General features: G+C 42.4%; 1 protein-coding gene across 1 annotated transcript in view; it reads left to right on the top strand.

The window, feature by feature from the left end:
* Window positions 1–10,505, top strand: part of LOC124131503 — a 28,436-nt gene extending 17,931 nt beyond the window's left edge. The window contains exons 13-19 of the mRNA XM_048398445.1: window positions 170–281; window positions 1,157–1,295; window positions 2,723–2,831; window positions 4,650–5,087; window positions 5,498–6,377; window positions 8,108–8,296; window positions 9,180–10,505. Of these exons, the coding sequence (XP_048254402.1) occupies window positions 170–281; window positions 1,157–1,295; window positions 2,723–2,831; window positions 4,650–5,087; window positions 5,498–6,377; window positions 8,108–8,296; window positions 9,180–10,012 (2,700 nt within the window). The 3' untranslated portion in view covers window positions 10,013–10,505. The remainder of the gene's footprint in view (window positions 1–169; window positions 282–1,156; window positions 1,296–2,722; window positions 2,832–4,649; window positions 5,088–5,497; window positions 6,378–8,107; window positions 8,297–9,179) is intronic.
* Window positions 10,506–12,720: the final 2,215 nt, after the last annotated feature.

Genomic DNA, 12,720 nt, shown 5'->3' with positions numbered 1-12,720 from the left:
GGCTACCTAGATTTAACCAAAATATTGCTTACTGTGATCATAATGGCCAAACAAAATTCTGACAGCTATGTCTGACTATTTTCTCACTCTTTCTTGACATGTCAGGATGGTATCTTCATCCTGTGAATTACAACTGAAGATGATAATGACAATACCTTGCTTGTTTCAGTCGGTTGGCCTTGGTCTGTTTTCATCAACACCCCCATTATCCTTCACCCCCAAGGATGAGGACCCTGTCCCCCCACAGTCTGCTCTGCACATCACCCCACAACACGATGCTGGTAAACATAGCATTGCCTTCACTACATGTTGATGTGGAGGATGTAGGCCTCATGAACTAGAAGTTTCCTTACACTTTGTGTATAGTTCTTCATGTGGGGATTCTGTGTTTGAATTAATTGCCAGAAACTGATGCTGGTCATAAGAGGATTGTTTGATCAGACTTGGTTAATAGTGTGTCATTGTAGCCTGACGGCGTGGGTTGCTCACATTATCACTGAAAAGTCTGGTCCAGACTATTTACAGGCCCCTTCATACAGCTGGAATACTGCTGTGTGCGGTGTTAACAAACAAACTCTTACATAAGTGTACATACATTGTCTATATTTAAAGTGATGATATGCAGTGTTTGAAATAAGCACCTGCACGTAGGCCCGTGGCAGGCAGAGCTTGTGTCTGGCTGTAGTTTCAAATTTGTATGGGTCCTTATAGCCTGTAGTAAATTTACGTGTCAATTTATTTGTCACAGTAAGCTGCAGTATTTTAATGAAGGCATGAAGAGTTTAGTCTTAAGTTTGTGGGTCCTGATGGCAGCCTTGTATTTTGTATTATTTCAAAGATTGATTATATGCTTTGAGAATGATTTTGATTTTGATCACTCCTACACATTTACTTTATGGGATATATGTAGATTTATCATTGTGTATGAATTATGATAATGTTATGTCCATTGTAAACAGATTTTAGAATGCTGAGATTTTGGTGAATGGATCATTTCCGAGCCATTTATGTGATAAGAAAAGGATGATTTGGAAAACTTGTTGATTCTGCATGGAAACGTTTTTGTGTGTTTTGAATAAGTATGAAGATATGTGTTTGTGAAGTTACATGTTATCACAAAGGAATTCTTAGCTTGTGATTCTGTTTGTAACTTCAGTGATGACTCCAGAAGCTGCTGATTGCATTGCTAGCACCGTGACCAAGTCAGCGCGCAATGTGGCCAAGACACTTTTCCAGGGCAGCCCTGTGTATGCTCCCAAGATGGCAATGCAGGGGAGACAACCCTTCTCTGACAGGTACAGTGGTATTGCCAGAGCTTTATGAAGCAATGTCACATACATGACTATCGAAGACGGATATAGATATTTGGTTATCTTTTCTGTTGGATCTTTCTCTTGGCGAGGTTGACCCGAGCTCACTTTCACAAAGCAATCTTAGCGGTAAGACTACTATAAGTCTGTGTTAAGTATGGGAGTAACAGTGATCTTAGCACTGAGATCGCTTATTGCAAGGTGGCCAAGATCTGACTCTTTGCTTTGTGGCCTTATTTTGTTGCTATTGTTGTTAATGCCAGTCCAATAACCAAAACCAACCGCTGTAGACACTTTACTTCTTTTATTCTACCTCAGGGACCGCCTCCATGGTCTAGTGGTAGAGCGTCCGCCCGGAGAGCGGAAGGTCCGGGGTTCGATCCCCGGTCGCGTCATACCAAAAGATGGTACTTGTTGTTACCCTGTCTGGTGCTCGGCATTAAGGGGCTAAATAAGGACTGGTCGGCTCGGAGTCAGTATACTGTGTCTGAGTGGGGTATTCATGTTAAACTGCGGCATGGTATCTCAGTGAGCTAGCACTATAAATTGGCATCAGTCCGGACTAGTACAAGCAGCCACACAAACACATACACGTACATGCACGTCGCTATATGAGTGCAATAATCTTTGACACGTCGTTAAACCCCATTTCGTCTCACCTCACCTTATTCTACCTCAGCTTTACACCATTAACACACAAACAACCTGTCACGCCAGCCGGCACATGCTCACTCCCTTTCTCACAACACGAGATTTTCACAGCAGCCCCACTTCCGACATGCGCAGTGGGACTAGCTTAGCAGACGATATATCAACAATTGTTACTTCATGTGCTTTGGGAGCCAGTTTGCTACATGTTCTTACAACACTGATGCTGATTATTGTTACACGTGTACCACCTCCGTGGAGAGTGGAAGGCCTGTGCTTCCCCAACCACATCATACCTACGTTCAAAGATGGCTCATGTTGTTACCCTGTCTGGCGCTCAGTATTAAGACCGTTAAGGATTGGTCACCTAGAGTCAGTATGCTGTGACTGAGTGGGGTATTCATGTTTCACTGCAGCATGGTATTTCAGTGGACGAGCACTCTAAAACTGGCACTCGTGCAGACTAGTACAAACACAGACATGCGCACACATGGCTACATAGGGCAGTAATCTTGACCTTGATGTGAAACCCTATTTCCCCTCACCACACCTTTATGTTATAATAATAGCTTATTAAAAGACTACAAGAATGATACATGCATTGTAATAATGTCTGATTGAAGAAACATTTAGTTACTGGTTTTGTAGTAGATGCATCAAATGTGGTTTATCAGTTTATACCTCAGTTTATACCTGTGTCAAGCCCCGTCACCTGTCATGATAATACCAAACTCACCTATTTATTCAGTTTTGTTTTGTTTCAGAATTGACACAAGTAAAATTCCGCAGCCTAAGCAGATTAAGAAAGATAGACCCACAAGCTGTAGGACCCCCTCTAAAGCAAGGGAGCACCTTTATCAGCAGTCTGTTCAGGTAAGCATCATGTCATCTGAACAGTAGAGTGGATGGTCTGAATGGTAGAGTGGATGGTCTGAATGGTAGAGTGGATGGTCTGAATAGTAGAATGGATGGTCTGAATGTAGAGTTGATGGTCTGATTGGTAGAGTGGAGGGTCTGATTGGTAGAGGGGAGGGTCTGATTGGTAGAGGGGATGGTCTGATTGGTAGAGGGGATGGTAGAGTGGATGGTCTGATTGGTAGAGTGGATGGTCTGAATGGTAGAGTGGATGATCTGATTGGTAGAGAGGATGATCTGATTGGTAGAGTGGATGGTCTGATTGGTAGAGTGGATGATCTGAATGGTAGAGTGGATGATCTGAACAGTAGAGCGGATGGTCTGAATGGTAGAGTGGATGGTCTGAACAGTAGAGTGGATGGTCTGAATGGTAGAGTGGATGATCTGAATGGTAGAGTGGATGATGTGAATGGTAGAGTGGATGATCTGAACAGTAGAGTGGATGGTCTGAATGGTAGAGTGGATGGTCTGAATGGTAGAGTGGATGATCTGATTGGTAGAGTGGATGATCTGAACAGTAGAGTGGATGGTCTGAATGGTAGAGTGGATGGTCTGATTGGTAGAGTGGATGATCTGAATGGTAGAGTGGATGATCTGATTGGTAGAGTGGATGATCTGAATGGTAGAGTGGATGATCTGATTGGTAGAGTGGATGATCTGATTGGTAGAGTGGATGGTCTGATTGGTAGAGTGGATGGTCTGAATGGTAGAGCAGATGGTCTGAATGGTAGAGCAGATGATCTGAATGGTAGAGTGGATGGTCTGAATGGTAGAGTGGATGATCTTATTGGTAGAGTGGATGATTTGATTGGTAGAGTGGATGGTCTGAATGGTAGAGCAGATGGTCTGAATGGTAGAGCAGATGGCCTGAATGGTAGAGTGGATGATCTGATTGGTAGAGTGGATGATCTGATTGGTAGAGTGGATGGTCTGAATGGTAGAGTAGATGATCTTATTGGTAGAGTGGATGATCTGAATGGTAGAGTGGATTATCTGATTGGTAGAGTGGATGATCTGATTGGTAGAGTGGATGGTCTGAATGGTTGAGTGGATGGTCTGAATGGTTGAGTGGATGATCTGATTGGTAGAGTGGATGATCTGATTGGTAGAGTGGATGGTCTGAATGGTAGAGTGGATGATCTGATTGGTAGAGTGGATGGTCTGATTGGTAGAGTGGATGGTCTGAATGGTAGAATGGATGGTCTGAATGGTAGAGTTGATGATCTGATTGGTAGAGTGGATGGTCTGAATGGTAGAGCAGATGGTCTGAATGGTAGAGTGGATGATCTGAATGGTAGAGTGGATGGTCTGAATGGTAGAGTGGATGATCTGAATGGTAGAGCGGATGGTCTGAATGGTAGAGCAGATGGTCTGAATGGTAGAGTGGATCGTCTGAATGGTAGAATGGATGGTCTGAATGGTAGAGTGGATGGTCTGAACACTGAATGGTAAGGGCTGAATAGTGAAGGGACGGTCTGAACATTAAAGGGGATGGTCTGACACAGTGAAGGACAACCATTAAGGGGATGGTCTGAATAGTAGAATGGATGGTCTGAACAGTAGATGAGAAGGTTTGAACATCAGAGGGGATGGTCTGAATGGTAGAGGGGAGGATCTGAACAATGAATGGAAGATGTGACAATGTTTATTTCTTTATCTATGATCCCCTCAGGGTTCTGAAAGTGTAAGCTTTCTATATATACTAACAACAAACATTTGGCAAATGTCATGTAAAAAATGACCCGAAGTTGACCCTGAGAAATGTTAACTTTTCAGACTCCAGACACCAGCCTACGAGCCCCTCACATCTCCCTCCTGACAGATCCTGTCTCTGATGTCATGTCTTCAAGTACTTCAGATCGCTCCAACACACTCACAGAATCACAGATGGGTCCGGGCACCCCACGTAGTGTCTCGGGAGTTCGAGACTCCTGGAATGGTGGTTTGGGGCGAAACAACAACACACTCACAGAATCACAGATGGGTCCTGGCACCCCACGTAGTGTCTCGGGAGTTAGAGAAATGTGGAATGGTGGTATGGAGAATAAGAACGAGACTCGCACAGAATCACAGATGGGTCCTGGCACACCACGTAGTGTCAGTGGAGTTCGAAACTCACATTATGGTGGTGTGTTAAACAAAGCAACTCCCAACAACGAGCTTTTCCTCACAACACACCCACGCGGCACAAATGTGGATGAGTTTGTGGATGAAGTAAGTAATTTCTCACTTTTCCTGTTATGTTACAGAGGGTGGTGGGGAAGCCAAGTGGAAAAATCATTGTTCGTCACGCCAAAGACCCAGGTTCGATTCCCCACATGGGTACAATGTGTGAAACCCATTTCTGGTGTCCCCCGGCGTGATATTGCTGGAATATTGCTAAAATGTAAAACCAAACTCATTCACTTACTGTTAGGTGATAGAGGTGATGTGTTAAAATGGTATCCAGTGTTTTGAAAAAGGGGAGTGCTTGAGGTTTGCTCCAATATTATTTGATTTTTTGGGATCCCCTAAATCTTTACCTTTAAACATTAGGACTGTGACATGGACCATTTGACTTTCATGTTTAATTTGGAGCACTGGTATCGCTCACACAACTGATATCTGTCTACTGCTGTCCTCAGATTGTATCTCACATGCTGGACCTAGAGGACCTTGAGGACACTGAGAACTGTCCCCCACTCAACTATGCCCAGAGGCTGCAGGACCAGACACGATCCGTCCTCCGCAGCCCTTTCTCCCAGGCCCATCCTCAAGCTGTTGTCAGGGATGAAGTGGACCTAAATTCCAGCAACATCAACCACAAGCTGCTTGAAGTGGAGGCACAGCAGGACCGAGGTTTCAGTAAAGGACAAAATGTTTCCTCTCGAGACGCTGTTAGCAAGAGTCTGGACAGAGAAGAATATTTAAGAAATTCTAGTTTTGAAAGAGGTTCCGAAAAAACAATAGAAAAGTTGTCATGTAGTTTTGTGGGAGGTGGCTTAAAACTGCCCAAGCCATCTTCATCTGTTCCTCCACAGCATAGTCCTGTGAAGCAGCAGGACCCGGATGCGTTCCGGTATCCAGACTTACCATATGTCTTCGTTAAGAATGGTCCCCCAATTCCAACTTCACAACATAAACCCCATCATGCTGTAAACAGGAGTGCAGATACTGAGGTGTTTAGACATCCTGACATGCCTGAAGACGTTTCTCCCGAGATTGATCCGCATGGAAGCCAGAGGCCTCGGAAAGTTGTCCACTCCCCAGCTGATAAGAGTCATCTCAGTCTTCCTATCTTTCCAAACTCTAGTTCGTTAGAAGACTTGCATCAAACCGCACAAGATGTTTCGAATCTGTCAGAGGATCTTGCAAAGTCTGTGTATCTTGAAGATAAGGCAGGGGTGTCTAGGCAAACAACCGAGCAGGAGGCAGTGTCAGGGACAACAGTCACATCTCCATCCCACGGCGTTGCAGAATCTGCTCACCAGTCAGACATTCCATTGTCACCGAGGCAGAATACCAGTGAGTAGACTTTCCATACCTAAGCATTGTAAGATCAGAGGCGTGATCAGGAGGGCGAGCGACCGCGCGAGAGTTCAGTGAGGCAATATCACGCCTTTCTGAATGGGAGGCGCCTACTCGCTCTCGCGGCACAGCATCCAAAATGGCGTTGCCGAGGATCAAAACAGCCCTGTCAACAAGAGTCATAGGTTCACACATTTAATTTCATCACAAATTTGAAAGGTTCATACTTTGATGTTCATGATAACAAAGTGTTTATTTTTATTATTACTTACATGTCCCTGTGCTGGACCAAACAATCCAGCAATCGACATGAGTAACAGTCTGTGCAATGGGGATACGATGACATGCATCACCCAAGTCAGCGAGTCTTATCACTCGATCCTTACGGCAAACATATGGGTTGCGGAAGACCTGTTGTCTTACCTGATCATCACGGGTCAATATATCGAAAATGCAAAATAACTTTTTGATGGTAGATCTAGTCTTAAAGATTATTCTTTTGACATCGGTTCCATTCTCTTCAAAGGCAAACATTTGCTCAATGTGCGACGCCATCTTGGATTACGAGGCGAACTACCTCTCGGGCTCGATCATGAGTACACGCGTGCGCTCGCGTGGTTAGACGTGTTCAACAGCCCCCCGCCCTCCTGAACACGCCTCTGTTGCGACATTGATGTAGCCTAGTGGTAAAATAGTTGTCTCTTTTTCCAAAGACAGGTATATTCCCTATATGACAACAATGTGCGCCCATTCTTGTTGTGCCTTGCTGTGATATGGTGGGACTATTATGAAAAGTGTGCTGCCATTGTGAAATCATATTCACTCGCTGCTCTTCAAAAATCAATCTTTTTCAACTACCAGAACTAATGTCTCAAGGGGATAAACATATAATAACAAGAAGTCAGACACACATATCAGTTTAATGGAATGCTTTCACTCATGTGAGCAAGACGTTTATCTTATTACCTTATCAGTACTGAAAAACAGTGTAACAAAATATAAGACTACCAATGAATGCAATTGTTTGCCCTACGATAGTACTTCATCAAATAAGAATATAGAAATGCCAACAGTATTGTCGATACAGTATTGTATGCATAACAATCAATAGTTTCAAAAGTTGCACTGAGTTATAAATATAACATAAATTATGCGAATTTGAAACCTGCCTGTGTGTTGGTTGGCATGGATCATGATGGATTACGAGAACCTCAGCTTAGAGTTACTTCCCTTTGGTTTGAGTTGTGACAAGGTTGGTTGGTTGGTTGGTTTGTTGTTTAACATGTTTAATGCTGCACTCAGCAATATTCCAGCTATATGACGGCGGTCTGTAAATAATCGAGTCTGGACCAGACAATCCAGTGATTAATATCATGAGCATCGATCCACGCAATTGGGATCGATGACATGCATCAACCAAGTCAGCGAGCCTGACCACCCGATCCCGTTAGTCGCCTTTTACGACAAGCATAGTCGCCTTTTACGGCAAGCATGGGTTGCTTTGAGATTGTCAGCAATATTTTATTCATTTCCATTACATTGATTAATATAATTATCAAGCCTTATAGTTGGTTTCATACTATCACAATACTATGGCAATACTGTTGTGTGCTGATATTGTAATACATCGCAATAGTGAAAACAAGAAGTTGCAGTCCCCCAGTAGTCACCCCTAGTTCTGACATACTGTCTGCCTTGCATGTCTGTATTATTGCTTGTGCTTGCAGTCCAGTCCCCCGAACGGAAGCTGGGGAGCCACCTTGAGACGGAGATCCGGCGGTTGTGGCGGCAGTCCCTGGACGGGGAGACGCTTCCGGGTTCGCCGCACCTGGAGCGGCCAGCATCTTCTCCACGGATGACCACTTCCCTGGATCTCAATGTCAACAGATCTGCCAAGGCCAAGAAGTCAGCCAGAGGTAGGATACAATATCCTTCATGCACTGTGTACATGTACAGTCAAACTGGAGAGTCCTGAGGGTAATGTTCCCACTGAAGTTGTCTGGATTAACAAGTCATAAGGAACGTCACATAAGTAACAACACATATATGCTTTCCCCGAAGTAATCGCCCAGAAAGCAGGATATCTAGATGGACAAGTTTTCACTTTATACAACTATGTCACGACCATTTCTTGTGACAAACAGAAGATAATATGAATAATTTATGTATTATGGACCACATCTGGTATAAATTATACACACACAAGGCAAAAAAAAATAATAGTCTTGGTTCTAAGGCTCTGTCCACATCATCATAGAAAAATATTCCACATCTCCAGCACACTACCCAGTAAAATGCTACAATACTTAAGAACAACATGATTTCTTGAAATGATTGTAAACAAAACTTCGTTACATACTAGCTTCAACAACAACACACAAAAACACCACCCGCCCACACAATATTTTCAAAAACCATATCCATATCCTGAGAACCAATTCTTTTATATTTTTAAGCCCAAGTTGCAGTTTAAACGCAAAGATTTTGGAAATGAGTGAGAGAGGGAAGGAATTTAAACTACAGCTGCCAATATGACAAGCATATCTTGCTGAAAACATGGAAACCAGAAAAAAGTGGTTAATACTTATATTGTATACTAGATATAGTAATGTGACTGATGGGGATATGAACCAGATGTTGATGATCTTGCTACTTGTTGGGGGACGATGTTGAATGCTGCTATTTCTCCTTGTCGATCAAGATATTCCTGTTAGTGTTCACTGTTTGATCAAGCTAGTTGAAAAATTGCTTGTTATTGTAGTCAATCCTTGTCATTCTGTGTCAATTCTTGTTATTCAGAGGGTCCACCTCACCAGTCAAACGGATTCAGTGGAATGTTGTTCCAGGATGATGAGGAGTTCACCACTCTTGACGATCTCACAGCAGATATTTTACTGTCACCAGAAGCACTGGAGGAAGAAGAAGAAGACATCCCAGTAAAGTCATCCATAGTACAACCCAAAGGCTCTTCAACGCATATTGTTGATGACCTTTTTCACACCAAGACACCTCAAATTCCACGTTTTAGGTCAAAATATATGTCTTTACAGGAGAGTCCATTTTCCCAATCAACAGAGAAAGTCAATACAAGTTCTTCATTGGATCCTCCTTCAAGGTTTGACACTGATGCTTTGTCTCCATGGATGTCTCAGACCATGCCCATGTTCAGCAAAGGTGTTCTGAATACTTCCCGACCAGAAACATCATTTCAGGTCGGTGATGCTGACTCGAGTCAGGTCAGGTCGGTGTTTGATGACACTGAGAATGTGCATGAAGAAGATGCTACTCCAGACAGGTTTCAATCGTTGGATGAATCTTTCGCTCCCTTGAGCGAAGGTCTACAGCTTCAGGGCAAGTCTCCTTTCAAGTCAGTTCAAGACCAGAACAGAATAAGCAGTGAGCCCACTCATGATGAGATCATGGCACGGTTTCATCAGTTCAAAAAGAGTGTGCTTCAGGACAAGAACGAGGGGCAGAGAACTCTTGAACCCGAACTGCTTCAGTCGACCTCCAGCTCTGACGAGAGACTGATGTCGGCTTTAGAACAGAAGTACATCACAGGACTGAACACGTCGTGGTCCCTACTTGATGATGAAACTCTGGATGACATCAACTGTCTTCAAGACATTTAGTGCATGTTTTGTTAATGTATGTTTTTAATGATGCCAAAAAGATAAACGTTACCCATGAGAGTTAAAAGATTGAGTGTAACAGCATTTTCCGATATTTATGTATGCGCACGTCAGCCATTCTCAATGCTGATTGGTCAGTTTAAGCGATATGTCGCATTGCTGCTTTGTTGAGAACACAACAGATTGACTTTTGTGAAGTTCCTCTGTTGGCTTGACATTACTATTGTTTTTCTTCATTTTCTTTTTTAAAATGAAAATAAGTAATACAGTGAATAACCTCAAAAGTCAGAATTAGAGATTCTTTGCCCCTCATGAATGCTGAAAGTACCTTGCTATTGGCTTGGGGCTTACTTTATTGATGCATATCCATGAAGATCCCATCTTCCCGAGGCAAGTGAGTTAACTGACTATAGAAGTCCAGTTTCCACCCTTGCCAAACTAGGCTAGTATTATGGAGTTACATTTTGGCTGGACTGACGAGTCTATGCATAGTCCAATCAATGAAATCGAAATCCAGTTCATAAACTGTCATGCAGATTTCGGTCGACTGCAGGATTTGCAAAGCATGTGCACCGCTAACTCGTTGTCAACAGATATTTTCTAAATCTTTTCCTGTTTTTCATCAAGGTGCTCACGTGATTTGATGCACTTCGCGATGTAAGACTCGTTTTATCACAATATAGATCTTGATTATCGATCAGATTGTCTTGACTGGGCGCCACCGTTTTGTTTGAAGCAAATGCAAGTGATACGAGAGGTTGAATCTGATTGGTCAATAGGAGAGGCATAGAAAGGACATAACTCGTAATAGCCACTGGTGGCTCTATGATCGAGCCCAGGAATTCCAGCCTAGTTCGGCAAGGGTGGAAACTGGACTTTTAAAGTCAGTTCACTCTCTTGCCTCGGGAAGCTGTGAAGATCCGGGTAAGAATTGGTCTTCAACAACCCATGCTTGTCGTAAGAGCGACTAATGGGATTGGGTGGTCAAGTTCACTGATTTGGTTGATGCATGGCATTGTGTCCCAATTGCGTGGATCGATGCTCATGATAACAATCACTGGATTGTGTGTTCCAGACTTGATTGTTTACAGACTGCCGTCATGCAGCTAGAATGTTGCTGAGTGTGGCATTAAGCAACAAACAATCATTCAACAATCATTGAAGCACTTTGTACAGCTGGTCCATGATCTCTTGTATTTTATTTGTTATTCTACACTTTTTCTCCAGTTCTTAAGTTCATACTAATACATACGGGACGAGTGATGGCCCTTTCCTGGGATATAAAGGTACAGTTGCAAGAAGTCATGTACCGTATTCGACGTAATAAGCGCCCACGGCGATTATTGCTCGTATATTGGCTAGTGAACAATTCCAATTAGCACCCCTTCCGATTGATCAATGTACACAAGACTTATTTATTCGCTTAAAATACGCACTCGTGTGTTATATGCACCCTTAATTATGGGCAATTAAATTCTGAAAAAAAATATCTGTCGTATATAAACATTTCAGACTGTCACATAAACCACGAAATTTATCTTTCAACTCTGTTTTTTCCACCAAAATAATATTCTAATAAGAGCCCCCTATTTCTAATTTTGAGAGCGCCCTGGGCGCTTATTACATTGAATATGGTAATTCTCGAGATGCATGCAGCTGAATCAGCACTGTTGTATAAAGTGTATAGGTCAAAGTACGTTTCCACTCAGTACTACAGATGGCCAAAATGTTAAACACTCACTGGACAAGAGCTCTGCACATACATGTGGTCATAGCTGTAAACATTCTCTGCCAGAACCATCCCTACTGTCTTGTATCACTAACTTCCTGAGAATAGGGTAATTGTTAAATTCAAGAATTATTTATTCACTGAGTGCCGTGGCGGACCCTTGAAGTTTAGAGGAAAGGATCTGTGAAATGGCAGCATGACCTTTTTTTTCTTCTTTTTTTCTTCTTTTTTCTTTATTTTTCAGTACTTGTAGGCCACGGGCCTTTTTGTACAGGCGAAATACAATTAAGGTGCAAACAGTATAAGATATAATACACATTTCTTTGTTTTTTAACAAAAGCAGTTTTAACATAATTGCGCATTATACATGTTGGAGTATTTGTGTTCTTACAGCATTGGCATAAAACAAGTACTTTGCTGTACTCATATGGATGATAGGGTCTTGCGGTGACAGCAGTGTATTAAACTTCATTAAACTAATGCTTTAAAAAGGTCATGACTTAATAGTGAATGTATTTGTTAAGACAAAACCTCATTTACAGGAGGTTTCATTTACTAGCCAATTCCTCTGGGGAAATGTTATTGTTGTCTCGTGACTGCCACCTGTCAAAACATATATACAATTTTTTTAACAATTAATTTATTTATTTTTCCCGTTGGTGCCTTTTTGTTGGATGTTTTCCCTTAGTACTTATGATTGGACTCTTTAGACTGCCAAGGGATAATACATATTGCTGCTTATCAAACACATTAGAAGTGAATTGTACTTGTGTTTACATTATCAGCAGGTATTGGAGACTGCATGTAAACCTGATTGTTGAGTAATTGGTCATACTTGGAGCAGTGTGAAATAAGATAGAGTCAACTCAAATACCGGTAGTTCCCAGAAACTGAAGACCATTGTCTGTGATCTGTTCAGGTTGTGGGAAAGCATGTATTGTTTATGAAACTTTGAAAGCATTGTGGACAAAACAACAAA

Source organism: Haliotis rufescens, unplaced genomic scaffold (assembly GCF_023055435.1).
Source record: "Haliotis rufescens isolate VD_foot unplaced genomic scaffold, xgHalRufe1.0.p SCAF_1, whole genome shotgun sequence".
In the NCBI taxonomy this organism is placed as follows: Eukaryota; Metazoa; Mollusca; class Gastropoda; order Lepetellida; family Haliotidae; genus Haliotis; species Haliotis rufescens.
This window is presented reverse-complemented; position numbering and strand designations above follow the sequence as displayed.